Below are 15,467 nucleotides of genomic sequence, written 5' to 3' on the forward strand. Positions count from 1 at the left end.
AGATGATTCTCTGTCACATATTGCACCTAAATACAATGTTGTATGATCGTTTGAGAGAATAAAAGAGAAATATTTTATGTAAAAATCTGAAAAAGTTGCATCTGAATCAAATGCATGGAGCCGCAAAACTTTAAACGGCAATTTCTCATTTTGAACTCAGCTGCAGATACGACTTTTGCGCTTTGCCCGGCAGTATAGCTAAGGTTACGTAGACCCTTCCGCGCTTGAAAGGGAAAGGTTCAAAACAGCTTTGAAACATATACAGCGTGCTGCTAGAAAGTAACCCTAGCAATGTAACATAAACCAATAAATAACATAAACCATTTATTGGTTTATGTTGCATTCAAACATAAAAAATGCTCACTGAGCTGATGAATAAATCTGAATTATACATATGACCCGGCCTTGCATCAATTTGACTAACAAACCATTAAATCAATTGAGCACCTTTCCAACTCTAAAGTCCATGCTTATATCCGTAGAAAAACAACTACGCCACCTAGGCAATTTACATATTGTTGATCTTTCAGTTCGAATGCTGTCAAGTTTTATTGTTACTCTATAGTTTTGTAGCAAACTGGCTGTATACATAGTTTCTTAAAATTAAAAACAGCATGCTCTTTAAGATAATTTTATGCATAATGATCAACAGGGCCTGATTAAGATATCAGGGGGCCCAAGGCCATATGCTTTTTCGGGGCCCCTGTGTAGTCAACCCTTACCATTTTAGCCATTGGCAAAAACAGTTTTAGCTATTGGTTAAAAAAATTGTCCATTTGGGGGACCCTAAAATTTGGGGGCCCTAGGCCAAGACCTAGTTGGCCTATTCAGTAATCAGGCCCTGATGATCAAGAAGAATCAAACTTCTTATGAAGTTTTTTTTTAGTGCAAACTGGAGCCAAAAGAAAAACTTTTTTTCTGACTTGTAAAAATATGATTTTCATTTTACGACGAGTAATCGATCCTTCTTTTTTGTGTGTGTGCAGAGTGCTTCGACCCCCGGTTCTACGAGCGTGGAGGACCCCTCGGCTGTGGACCCCCAGCGCAAGTACAAGTGCGCCGAGTGCGGGAAGGCGTTCAAGTTCAAGCACCACCTGAAGGAGCACATCCGCATCCACAGCGGCGAGAAGCCCTTCTCCTGCCCCAACTGCGACAAGCGCTTCTCGCACTCGGGCTCCTTCTCCTCGCACATGAGCAGCAAGAAGTGCCTCGTCGTCAACCTCAAGGTGAGGGCATGTATCCCCTATTGACAGAAAATCAACTTGGATTCGTCTCAGGCAAAGTCAGATAACGCCTTCCTTGATTTAAATGGGGACCTGGCAAAGTCAGATAACGCCTTCCTTCATTTAAATAGGGACCTGGCAAAGTCGAATAACGCCGTCCTTGATTTAAATAGGGACCTGGCAAAGTTGAATAACGTTGTCCATGATTTTAATAGGAACCTTTCAAAGTCAGATTAAAAAAATGCCTTCTTTGATTTAAATAGGAACCTGGCAAAGTTGAATAACGCCATCCTTGATTTAATTAGGGACCTGGCAAAGTCGAATAACGCCGTCCTTGATTTAAATAGGGACCTGGCAAAGTTGAATAACGTTGTCCATGATTTTAATAGGAACCTTTCAAAGTCAGATTTAAAAAATGCCTTCTTTGATTTAAATAGGAACCTGGCAAAGTTGAATAACATTGTCCATGATTTTAATAGGAACCTTTCAAAGTCAGATTAAAAAAATGCCTTCTTTGATTTAAATAGGAACCTGGCAAAGTTGAATAACGCCATCCTTGATTTAATTAGGGACCTGGCAAAGTCAAATAATGCAATCCTTGATTTAGATAGGCAGCTGGCAAAGTCAAATAATGCCTTCCTTGATTTAAAAAGGGACCTGGCAAAGTCAAACAACGCCTTCCTTCATTTAAATAGGGACTTGCAAAGTCAAACAACGCCTTCCTTGATTTAAATAGGGACCTGGCAAAGTCAGATAACACCTTCCTTGATTTAAATAGGAACCTGGCAAAGTCGAATAATACCGTCCTTGATTTAAATAGGGACCTGGTAAAAGTCAAATGATGCCTTCCTTGATTTAAATAGGGACAGGGCAAAGTCGAATAACGTCTTCCTTGATTTAAATAGGAACCTGGCAAAGTCGAATAACACCGTCCTTGATTTAAATAGGGACCTGGTAAAAGTCAAATGATGCCTTCCTTGATTTAAATAGGGACCTGGCAAAGTCGAATAACACCGTCCTTCATTTAAATAGGGACCTGGCAAAGTCAAGTATGGCCTTCCTTGATTTAAATAGGAACCTGGCAAAGTCGAACAACACCGTCCTTGATTTAAATAGGGACCTGGTAAAAGTCAAATGATGCCTTCCTTGATTTAAATAGGGACAGGGCAAAGTCAAACAACACCTTCCGTGATTTAAATAGGGACGCTATCTACTGAAGTTTAGGGTTAATCCAATGCAGTTAAGGTTAAAATTTCAACTATAAAAATATCACCAAACAGGCAATGGCTTCATTCAAATGCAGAAACAATTTTCACCCGTCATACCGTGACGGGTGGTTTTCTAGTAGTATAAATAAAATGCAAAAAGGACACATCAAAAAACATTTGCAAAAGACAAAGAGAATTACTGCTTTCAAAGTAAACATAAACAACGTCAAAAAAGCACAAATTTGCAGAATTACTGCACACACGTGTTTCGGCGTTCCAGGGAGCGCCTTTTTCAATGCAAAAAGTAAAGAGCTTATGGATGAAAAGACATCCGACAACATCCATAAGCTCTTTACTTTTTGCATTGAAAAAGGCGTTCCCTGAAACGCCGAAACACGCGTGTGTAGTAATTCTGCAAACTTGTGCTTTTTTGACGTTGTTTCTTCTTACTTTACTGTTCAGCACAAAGGTAGAAAGTGTGCTTATCTTATTTTTACTGCTTATTATTATTTATCTTATTTACTGCTTTTGTTTGCTTGAAATCATAGACTAATAATAAGAGTAGACCGAGCTATGGCAACCCTTTTGCTGCTCATAAACCAAACCATGTGACTGGTGGATATCCTAGCAACAGCGGGCGTTGATCGTAGCAGACGATCAACGCCAACGCGAAATAAAATAAATAGAATTGATGGAACACGGAAGAATGATCTTTTATGGAGTCCGATTTGTAAATTTGTTATTCTAAGTTGTAAATATTTTGTTAATATAGTGAGTTTTTCGTTTAGACAGTATTGTGCCTTTTCTTTAGTCAATTTCAATAACTCTCTAAGCAATTAAAGATGCAAGCGACCAAGAAGAATCGGCAAACGGTAAGATTTTTACCTATTCAATTTAAGTTACCGATTAGTACATTTTTGCGTTAACGCAAAACGTTTACGCCATTTCGTTCACGCCAACGCTGACAGCTCCGGATGAAATAAAAGTTACCGAAAACTGATCAAAAACTATTACTAATGTCAAAATAATGCATAACTAAAAGGAAAACAGTTCAATCTCTGCACCTGGAAGTTTTATTTAATGAAAACACATTGTCTTAAATACATGTCGAGTGCCAAACTATAGATAATGCTGCCATCTAGCAACCATGCTGCCAAAGTCTTCGCCAAGCCCTTCCACTAGTCACATGATACATCTATGAACCAATTTTCTTCATCAGCAAGAATGAGAAAGCTCGGTCTACTCTTATTATTAGTCTATGCTTGAAATGGCTAATTTTTTTTCTGTTTCAGGTGCGCAAGCTGGACAGGTCGCCGCGCGGGGCCCGTGGAGGCGCCCACGCACCCTCTGGCTCTTCTTTCCGCCCAATCATTCCAAAATTTGGTTCCGAGCTTCCGATGATGCCGGCCGGATACATGGGGCCCGCCGGGCCGCCCCTCGCCTTCCACCCCCTGCTCGCCGCACAGCCCCACCCCTACCGCCACCTGCCGATGCCCGGCACCTTCCCGGAAGTCACGCAGCTCCTGCAGCCCAGGAGGTGAGAAACCGATTCTGGCCGCGAAGCATGACGGGGTGGTTGCCAAGATTTTTGAAAGTATTTTTTGCTGAAAGAGCATGCTTAAAAACATAGGATCTGTGTAGAATATATTACCGCTAATAGCGTTAATAACTTACATCCACCATGAAAATAACAATTTCCGTCTGTTGAGATCAGAAGACACTTATTTAAGAGCAAATCTTTTATTGAGGATGTTATAACATACATGAATTTCATATCTACGATCTTTGTTGCTAACCAAATTAACGGCATAACCTTCGAAAAGCCAAAAAAACATCTTGTTTCCTTAACTTATAAGGACAGAACATTTGCATAATTCAGTTCACGGTTTGCAGTGACACTTTTCACTTTAAAAATATATAATAAAATATGCAAATGTGCTTTCAAATGTACGTACGAGAAACAAATTAAAAAAATTCTAACAATCTGCACGTTCTTTAAGTAATTTTATTAATTACTAGTGGTACCCACACGGCTTTGCCCGTAATAGAAAGATTAAAAGGTCTTTTGGTTCGCCTGTATATTTACAAATAATGTATGGTGAATTTTCTCGTCAGTTGGCTAGTACCCATGTTACGGTTCCACGTTATGATAATTTCGTATCTCGCCAATTGGCTTCTGCCCATGTTACGGTTCCACGTTATGATAATTTCGTAATTTACTCGTCCATCTTATGATATTTTTTTTCTTAAAATTGGAATAGAAAAAGAACCACATCGAATTTTCAAAAATCACTTTGAGGTGCACACCCCTATGCTACATACTAACTTTGTGCCAAATTTCATGAAAATCGGCCGAGCGGTCTAGGCGCTATGCGCGTCACAGACATCCTACAGACATACAGACATCCTCCGGACAGAGAGACTTTCAGCTTTATTATTAGTAAAGATTTAACAAAAATAAAAATAATTAAAGTTTAATATTTTTTTTAAATAATTGCTTAAATCGATGCGCTTTCATTGTTTACGCTCCTGCCGATGACATCACAAATGATGAAACGTCATTCACAGAGCATAATATTTAATTCGCATCTTTACTCATGTGTACTGGCAACGATAGGGTTGATAGCAAGCGTAGAGCGCAATTCGCTTCTTGATAATCATAACGTGGAAACGTGGTTGAAAGATGCGCCACAAAGTGCATCATTTGGGACATCATCAAGACCACGCCTTGTTTGAAAAATCGGACATTTCAAAAATTAATTAAAAAATAACTGTTGGGAAAATGAAAGTATTTTCCCAAGTCCATGTCATTTTTTTTTTTGGCTCATTCTATCAATTTCAGTAACTAAAAGTAGTACTTTTGACCGAAGGAAACAACCCCATTGTCAACTCCCTCTTGTCTGCGAAAAAGGGAGGCCACGGTAGCGAATTTCGCAAATAATCCGTAAAGTAGGTGTAAAACGATACTAGTGTTTACAACCTTCTCACATAACTGCAAATGGATTGCAGACATGCGCAGCAAATCTGGCAAACAGATCAAGTAAGGTGACGCCAAAAACGTAAAGGTGAGAAGGGGACTTTTTTTTGAACAAAACTGTCCGGTCACTCGTATACACATGTTAAGAGTAGATCGAAAATCTGGTTTGAACTAGTCAGGTTTTGGTGTCTTCGGAAAGTATGATGTCATTTGAAGGAAAAGAAAAGAAAAAAAATTAGGAATGTTTGACTGTTCACTTGAAAAGTTAAAATGGTGCAATTTTCTACATTCAGTAAATCACGGCCATTCTTTTTTTTTTCATTTTCTGAAATTGTTAAAGACTGCGGATAGTCGGGAGTTTACTGTATTGGTCATTCATAGATCATCATTCATAGTCAGATTTAGGTCATTCTTAGAAACTTCGTACATACGTTCTATGAACTCCAGGGAAATTAATTCGCATAGGGAAAACACTGGTTCAAATATTCGCCACCGGATCAGAAAGAACTACATAAGCAAAGTACAGTTTAGAAAATGTTGCAACGATTGGAAAGCTCACTGGAAAACCATTCACTCATAAATAATTTTCGAATTTTCTTATCATTTTTGTTAAGAAATATAAAATTAGAAATATTGTTTTTGCAACGCTTGCACCCACCAAAAATATTATACTTAAGAAAGTTGGTGTCAGTGTTTACAAATTTTCTAGTAAAATATTTATTATAGCTATATTTCGTGTTTTCTAGGTACGAAAATAACGGCCCGAGTTCCCCCGACATGAGCCCAAAGCCAACTGGTGAATTAAATGCTGTCAAAAAGATACTACAAATTGTGGATGCCGCTGTTTGCAAGCAACAACAATCTCCCACTCGGCCCAGAAACGGATTGCTATCTCAACTGCTAAGTTCCAGTCCATCCCTCACCAACCAGTCTCCTTCCCCCAGTTCTGTCATGGACACGAGATGTCGATTCTGCTCCAGGCTTTTCGACAGCAAAGTGGACCTTCATCAGCACGAGCGGTATTTGTGTCCCCACAATGTCGAACGGACTAAACCCGAACCTTTGGAACCATTCCGGCACATCGGAAGTGACGCAGAAGGGTCGGGAGAGGAGAACAAGTTTCGATCGTCTCCCCCATCTCTCAGCCTGGACTGTGTTCTCATGCTAAAAGCCCACTATCAGAGCAATCCCAGGCCCAAAAAGTCGGAGATGATTCGTCTGTCTCGCGACCTTAAATGCTCGACGAGGACAGTGCAAGAATGGTTTCACACTCAACAACTCCGGTCGAAAGACTACACCACGAACGGGGACAGTGTCCGTTCTCCGCCACTTTTGCAAAGTGATTTCCCCCAAAAGTCCATCTCAGTCCAAAGCAACGGCCACCTTTTTCAATCCATACCTCATTACAATGGTGCTATTTCATCCTGCCCGCCACTGGTACCATACGTCCGGGCACCAGAATGTTCCAAAGACGAAGATCAGCCGTTAGATTTGTCTGTAAAAATAAAACACGAAGAATATCCCCTCAGGCAAGAGACTTCGAACGAATCCTCTCCGGTTCATGTGGACGGCGAAGCTCTCAACCTCAGTCAAAGGTCTTCACGCACGCCTCCGAAAACTCCGAGTCCTTACCAGAATCATCGAAACGTAATTCAGCAACCCGTGGCTCGTGTCCCCGAAGATTCAACAAATCACATGCACTCGTCGCTGCTTTATAAATATATGCAGCTCGGACATCAGCAGCCCTCACCGAGTCGAGAAAAGTCGTCCTCTCCGCTGCGTAATGGAACATCTGAGCCACTACCTCAAAACGTCCCTTCTCCGGACTGTGGTGTCGGTTTCATCGACAACAGCAACAGTCCTAGTGGTACAACAGGTTCGTATGGGACTCACATAGATGAGCAAGCCGATGCTAATCCATACAGTCCAAACAGCAGTGGGAAAAAGCGTCTGTGGAGTCAGGTAATTTTCATTTTTACCCCCTTCACAACCTCATGTTAGTTAGCTTCGTTATTTATTTATTTTTAAGGTGTGAAAATATTCTTTGACATTTTTAATACGAGTAATTATAATTTCAAAGAAGAAATAGTACACGAAAACTGAATATTCATACTGATTTTTATGGGATTAAACGTAATGATCCAATATTTCAAAAATAATAATTAATAAATAAATAAAAATCTTTCTCGGGATGAAATAGAAAGTGGCAGGGAAAGAAGGGATGTGTGTAATATTTTGGTCTTTAATGTTTAGAAGGTTCGGAATTTTGTATTTAAAAAAATAACAAACCATTCAAATGTAGTTTTTCTCATTTTTTTTTTTCATTTTTCACGAAGTTAAATTAAATTTTTATTTAAAATGTAAAATGTAAAAATACGCAGACATAATTTTTGAAGATTATTTCCGATTTTCGATGAACGAAATACGCTTGTAGAGACGTCAAAAATAACCTGTAATCATGGCTCGTTATACATTTTTTTTGAGCATTTTGTAGCACTTTGAGTCATTTATTTATTTATTGCGATGTAGAAATACCATTCTCTCAGGTGTTTGTAAAAGTGTGAAGGAACGAAAAGGTCCATTTGACTGTTGTTTGCTCATTTCCATTTGTGACTGCCCTTTTATTTATCATTATGTTTTTAACTTTCATTGACGTAGGTTGATGGAGATGAGACTAGATCGCTAGAGGACAGTCTTGGAATAGAAGAGGACTCGGGAGGTTCATCGGGTAAGGGGCGGAAGTCATGGAAACTGCACAAAGTAGAGACTAGCGAAGAGGGGATGTATGCCTGCGATCAGTGTGATAAGATGTTCAGCAAACAGAGCTCCCTTGCCAGGCACAAGTACGAGCATTCAGGTAAGAAACTCTCTGAATTGTATGGTAGTATTTTTTTTAAAGAAAATTTGTTGGTCGACTCAGTATCGAAAAGAGTTCTTATATCAAGTTTTAACATTTGGATTTGCACAAAACTCAGTGCGCCTTACCAACTCTGTGGCAACAGTTTATTTAATATTTCGTTTGTGGATACTATATTGTATTTTGATTCAGGGTCCGAGTTAATAATTGCGTTGTTGTATTTCAGAAATGCATTTATTTAATTTTTCCTGAATTTTGTATACATTCTAAACGTGTGAGGTTTCATACTGACCCTGCGAAAATATGAAATCACATTTTCGCCGAACTCCATTTGTTACATGTCTATACTCATTTACCTACAGTGACGTCACATGAATAAAGTGCGTTCGTAGCTTTTCGATACAAAATCATTTTTTTTTTAGTTATTTATTGCACAAATCTTACAACCAGCTCAATACTGCCAAAAGTGCCAATTTTTAATATTTGATTTTATGACGGTATGCAATGCTAGCATGTTGAACTTTGCAATGAAATTCAGCCACGAGTGATTTAGTTAACTTGTAGTTTACTTGTGCACTCTAGTCAGTGAATCCTAAGTTCAAGTGCTACTGCTGAAGAAAAAAAAAGTTTAATATGATGCCATATTTTCAGATATGGCCCAATGAAATTTAGCCTATCGTTCATGTTAGCACTGACCGCCATAAAATCAAAAATTTGCACTTTTGGCAGCATTGAACTGGAAGTGCAATATGTATTTTCAAAGTTATATTTGTATGTATTTGTCATAAAAAAAAACTTCTTCTGATCTACCAAATGAATTGGAAGGCTTATAAAAGGAATTTCATGCATATTATTGCTGATAGAATTACTAAATCAGATTCAACATTTTCATTTTCATGGTGATTTCCTTCTTGCATGTAACGTCTTATCATATTTGAAATAAGCTAGCATTTTTGCAATTAGGAAAAGCACCGAGAACTTTGAATGCAACATGTACAGGTATTTCAGGGAAACTCCACGCTGAGGCTCTACAATACCGTCAAATTTGTTTTACGACTCTGATGCTTCCACAGCAAGGTAGGATAAAATCTGCAAAGTAGGTTACATAACACTGGAAGGTGTATGGATATTTTCATATGATGTTTGTTTTAAACGAGAAAATCCGTATGTAGCGCTGTGTGTTTAGGGTTTTTCTATGTCTATTCTTAAATGTTAAATAGTTACTTAAAGTTTTATTTAAAAGTGTTTAAACATCACCTCAAAAAAAAAAAAAAAAAAAAGCCGGCAAATCTAAATCTAGGTCATTGACATTTATTTAAAACAAACGGACAACTTAAGACAACTCCTCCACTTCTCCCCCGAATGGTAACAAAACCTTCTCGGTTTTGGTGGGAGATGTGGAGTGACTTTTCTACGCCATCCAACTAAGAAACCTGGAACAACAGCTGACTTGATTGAAAGTTTGACAAAATACAGTAACACCATCAAAATCAACATTTTGTGTACATAATTAAGGTTGATTGCAATTTGAAGAAAAACATATAAATGATTTTTTTTAAGTACAATTTTGAAGAGAAAATGATGTTTAAAACAAAGGGAATGAAAATATTTCTATAACTTATAGCGATATGAGTATCCTATGTAGTAGGTTTTGTCGTAGAGAAAACAAAACAAGAAGATGGGCGGTGTCAAAGAGCCTGAGCGGAAGAAAATATTGAAACTGATAATCATTCATTACTTGAGCAATGTACTTCATGTAATGTGTTTACTTTTCAGGCCAGCGTCCGCACAAGTGCGACATCTGCAGCAAGGCTTTCAAGCACAAGCACCACCTGACAGAACACAAGCGCCTGCACAGCGGCGAGAAACCATTCCAGTGCAAGAAGTGCCTCAAGCGCTTCAGCCACTCCGGCTCATACAGCCAGCACATGAACCACAGATACAGCTACTGCAAACCATACCATGAGTGAAGGTGCACTCCCCCCTCCCCCTTTCCTGCATGCAAAGGTCACCTTGACAACGGTGTCAAGCAACCAATCCGCAACAAGGCATGGAACGGCAGACATGGACTACATAAGAGCCTTTGGCCATGGAAGGCTGCAAGTTCTTTCCCATTCCGTGTTTGAAGCTGCTCTCCAAAAGCAGGTGTCTTCTCTCTTCCTTTCCGTATTCATGTCGTCATTCCTGATCATGTGATGCCTAAAATTATGTCAAATCAAACAAACTATGCATTATAGATCAACAAATATCTTCTTTTGCCATGAATATCTTTTTTCTCCGAACCATCCCTGTCCCAGTACCATTTTGTTCCTCGCTTTTGAGTGCAGTTTAAAGGTTTCATTGCTCTAGTCCCAGCACTTATTTATAGGTTGTGGACTGAAATATGGTAAAACATGTAAAGTTGATCACCCTTTCAAATTGACCTCCTGTCTAAGTTGACCACGTTTTTTTTTTGGTACAGAATTAAGTCCTATATCAATCAACCTTCATGAGTTGATCGGCTGTTTGAATTGACTACTAAAGCCAGCACCTGCACCGCAAGTGATTGCTTGTTCGAGTGTTGGATGGAACCAAAGTCATATTCACCAGTCGAGTTGAATCTCGATCAGACAACGATCCGTCGATCAAAGCCTCCTTCATCCAATTAGAAACAATTCAATCTACGGCTCGGGTGTCGAACAGAATCTCAACTTGAATGGTTGAATATGTACTCGAAGAAGTCCTCGATATGCGATTTGTGTTTTGTAAGATGACTCTGGAATAGAACCGTTCATTTAAAGCTTTACAGAAACCAAATTTATGAGCTCAATTTCCACCAAACTCAAAAATAAACCTCTTTTAAAAAAGGAAGTTAGTTACCTGCATTAGGAAGGGGGTTTATGGTTTACTTTAAAAATAGCTTTGTAATTTTCACTTCTTGGTTGTATTCTGCGAAAATAATAAAGGGGGAAAAAAGTATCTCAAAATGTTTATTTTCGGACGAACCTTTTTCAGATCTCTTGTTTCGAACCTTTTCAATAATTACATCCTTTTCATTTTAACCATTGCATTACTGTAATTTATCCAACAATGTAAGTCTACGTAAGTTACTCTCAAAAAGAAATGTTTTACATGTATTTTGCTACAGCTTGTGAGAACACCCTATTTTATGTTTCAAATTAAACGATTACCCCGAGGAATCATTTCGGGGAAGTCTGAAATTAATGTCTTAACGTAATTGGCTTGAACTTAATTCATGGTAACAAAGACATTAGAAAACTTGTGTCTAGACGCTATCTTAATCAAAGCTAAATTAGATGAATGAAAATTATAATGAACTTAAACAGAGCTTTCAAAACCTTTAAGCTGCACTCAACGTTCAAACTATACCTGTTTTGCTTGTCAATCTTTTGTTGATTTCATACCCTACTTCAGCCACAAATAATAAACGATGTTACCTGTGATGTCTTGGAGATTTGAGACATGTTTACAACTGTTGTGTTGTAGATTTTATATTTTAAGAAGGATGCTGTTCTTTTGCCTTGAATTTTAAGACGACGTCAGTGCTTTAAAGAGTGGAAAGTTTGCACGTTTGGGCAAATGACTAGAAGCCCTTTTACGTCCCTTCTAACACCAAGATGTACATAGAATTTTGTTTCTGAAGGAAAAAAAAAGGCAAGCTTTCATTTTTATCACTTTTTTAAAGGTGTACAAAATTTATTACTTTTTCTAAGATGCTGGGCCTGATTAACGCACGGTCTTACTGGTTCATATACTTTTAGAAGCACCAAAATAAGGTAAATTCCTTTCATTTCTCCCCTTTTTTCTTCTGGAAATTACAGTAACAGCACCAGTAACATACATGCTTAAGACATCGCTCTCAAGTTAACTCAATTTTCTGAGCCTTTTAATGTATTTAGACTATTTTTACCTCATGCAGCTACAACTCATTTAATGTTTGGCTGCTTCTAGATCCTCTGAATGAATGACATCTATTTTTATTAGCTCAATTTCGAAAAAAGTTCTGACCCCCCCCCCCCCCCAGTAACAGGCGCCGCGACAATTCTGATGATACCTAGTAACAGATATAATGAGGAAAAGATGAGTAATGGACAGAATTCGCCTTTTCTTTTCAAAATGTGCAAAACTTCTTTATTTTTAGATCTAAAACCTTATTAAATTAAATGAACATGAAACACCTCATGCATCCTTGTGGTAGCTGTTCATAACCTTCCACCACAGTGTTGTAAATACCAACTGGCTCATAAAATTCACTCTGATAATACTAGATGTTGCATTGTATTCATGCGGGCCACAGGAACATTAGTTTTATCCACCTAAAATTCTAATTATTTACATCCAAACTTAAAACTGTCTGTTACTGGTGCAGTTACCCTATTAGTACTTTGAAAATACTTGCCAATTTTTATCAGGACCTGGCCCTCATTTAGTTTTAATTGGGCCCTGCTAAAATTTTATCTTGTGTAAAATCTTAAGGGAAGTATAGTGCAGCTTTGGTTAGTTGAGCTGTGACCTTGACTGTTTACCTGTTTCAGGGGAGTTTAGTGAAAAATAGACGAGTTATTGGCTCGGATTTTAGTTGGAATATTTTTGAAAAACTACTAAGAAAGTTTCTCAACTCAACTTAGCGCCAATTACCTCTTCGTATTTTCCGAAACAGAGGTAAACACTGTCAGAGTTCAACTTCTCAGAGTTGCACAATAAATTATCATAAAAAATTACAAGTTGTTCGGGGTCGTTCACAAATAATGTCCTGCCTAAGGGAAAGGGGTTTCGCGAAATTGTGACAAGGGAGGGGGTAGCAAGAATCTTAATTTTTTTAGAACAATATGTTTATGAAAAATGACGTGACATGTAACAAGCGAGATGAAGTGAAAAGAGGATCAAAAATTGTTTTTAAAAAATATGACATTTTTGGATATCCACTTGGTAAAAAAAAATACATTGTCACTTCAGAAACAAATTGAAAAATCACTTGGTGCTTGAAGGGACATATATCATTACATATTGTTTCTTTATTGTTTGTATTTTTTGTTTTTACTTTGAGAGATTTTAAGTGATGGAATATTTTTATATGTTTATTAACCAAATTAGATATTCTATGTATGAAAATATAGAAAAATATATAACTTTTTAAATGCTTTTATCTTCTCTGGGCTCCCTCGAGGGAAGATGTGAGCGTTCGTATGAATTGCAAATGGATCAACTCCGTTTGCGGTGGAAGTAACCAAAGATCATTTTGTAATTGTATTTGCAAAGTTTTTATATGAAACAAACCCGAATCAGTGATTCATTATTGTATATACCTGTGCCAACATTATTTTATGTATTATCTTGTTTATTCAGTCATATATCAGCGGATTCAAATCAAATATGCTGCAAGCAATTTTCTGCCAAAGATTTTTAAGTTGATGTGCCGTTTTACGAAAACAAACTGTGTTTTAAGTTTTCTTTTCTGTACGTGGCTAAAATTATATTTTTGTTGTTCTTTCTGATGATGATACGATTTCCTTTCTTGGTTCCTTTAAAAAAAGTTTGATTTTGTGAAATAATCTAAATATTTCATTCCGCTAGCTTATGTTTCGAAAATTTGTTGTCTACATTAGAAATTGAGTTGTCGTTTAGAGATGAACGAATATTTGAACCATCTGGAGAGAAAAAATGCGCTTGTGAGAATTATCATATCGGGAACATGCCAAATTGGCGAAAATATTTCCCGTTACTGAAATTGCCTTTTGCCATTTTTGCAGCTCATTCTTTAATTTTAAATTTTAATGGGACATTTATTGTTTTTTAATGATTTTATACAGCTATTTGGCACATTATTTTACTTTTTAATGGCTTAATTTCATTGTTCGGCAAATTACTTTTCATTTTAATGAAACTTTAACTCCCCTTATATAGCAAAGAAGAGACCGAGGGGACATGATTCAGTTGTTTAAATTTATTAAAATGAAAGATGTTACGGGGCTGAAGTTTAGCACTGAAAACAGGACAAGGGGTCATTGTTTTAAGCTATTTAAATCTCAGGCTAACATGGATGTTAGGAAAAATTATTATTTTAGCAGGGTCACATTTGTATTTGTTTTAAAGGGTTTGTGTTGTTTAAGCATTCAACTTTAAATTTCAGTAACCTTGTTTTTAGCAACATTTGATAAACAAATATTTTTTGTTTCGACTAGTTTGGCGAAAAACTTTTAAAAAAACGTGCCAGTTGTTTCACGTTATGATAATTCTCCCTTGTGTTAGTGAATTCATAAAATATAATATTAATTATTTTTAGCCCTCCCTCACAATGAATTTTTTATTTGCGTCTGCACTGTATAATGTAATCACTTTTTGAAATGAGCTTCAAATTAAAGCAAATCATATAATCAAAGTATGATAATACAAAAGTTACTTCAAAATAATTTCTCCGTTTCTTATTGGTATACTTCAATGCGCAGCGACTTATCACAATCAAATATTCGTACATCTCTAAATTCTAAAAGAGAATCTCAAACCAGGTGACGTTTACTTGTATGCATTTGCTCCCCAAGAAGGTAAAATGCTTATTAAAGCTTTTAAACCGACCCAGTTTTTTTTAAATCTTTCTTTGTTTAAAGAAATGTAGTTTTTTATGTACTATAAGGTACTTCAAACTTGCAACTAAACTGTTCGTCTCCCACAAAAGATTTTACACGGTGTTATGTGTTTAATTGTTTGCTGAGATTTACAATAACAACTTAAGCTACAAAACTCCAGACACCGAGAAGGAATTGTTTTGAAGTTTTGAGGAAAAGCCAAATGTTTCTTATAACTCCTTATTATGTGAGCGTAAAATTACCGCAAATCGTCAGAAGCAAATATTTTTCTGAACCGCTGTTCTTGTAGAGACATTGCGTAGATTTTGCATTTTCGTGAGTTGCAACGACTAGTAATATTTCCATTATTGATTTCGGCCAGTGTACAGGTTCTATATTTCTCTTTGCAACGAAATGCTCTCCGCTATATTTTCGTCCAGAAAGGTGCTCATCGCTATGTGTGCGTAAATGTGTTGTTTTTCTTCTGTCTTGTGCAAACTTTCGTTTTGAAGAACTCTTGTTACTGGAAACTTTTGTAAAGCAGAGATAAGATACAACCTTTTATACCATTACACAACCTTTTAAAACGTCATTGCAGTGCAATTGATACGACCCACTTTGCACGCTTTGTTCATAAAC

The 15,467-nt window shown here is 37.2% G+C and overlaps 1 protein-coding gene across 1 annotated transcript in view; it reads left to right on the forward strand.

The window, feature by feature from the left end:
- The window catches only part of LOC129221065 (zinc finger E-box-binding homeobox 1-like), a 165,920-nt gene extending 155,685 nt beyond the window's left edge, over positions 1–10,235 (forward strand). Inside the window, exons 4-9 of the mRNA XM_054855502.1 lie at positions 167–192; positions 987–1,226; positions 3,724–3,968; positions 6,155–7,370; positions 8,067–8,265; positions 10,042–10,235. Of these exons, the coding sequence (XP_054711477.1) occupies positions 167–192; positions 987–1,226; positions 3,724–3,968; positions 6,155–7,370; positions 8,067–8,265; positions 10,042–10,235 (2,120 nt within the window). The remainder of the gene's footprint in view (positions 1–166; positions 193–986; positions 1,227–3,723; positions 3,969–6,154; positions 7,371–8,066; positions 8,266–10,041) is intronic.
- The last annotated feature ends 5,232 nt before the right edge of the window (positions 10,236–15,467 follow it).

This window comes from Uloborus diversus, chromosome 4, assembly GCF_026930045.1.
Source record: "Uloborus diversus isolate 005 chromosome 4, Udiv.v.3.1, whole genome shotgun sequence".
In the NCBI taxonomy this organism is placed as follows: domain Eukaryota; kingdom Metazoa; phylum Arthropoda; class Arachnida; order Araneae; family Uloboridae; genus Uloborus; species Uloborus diversus.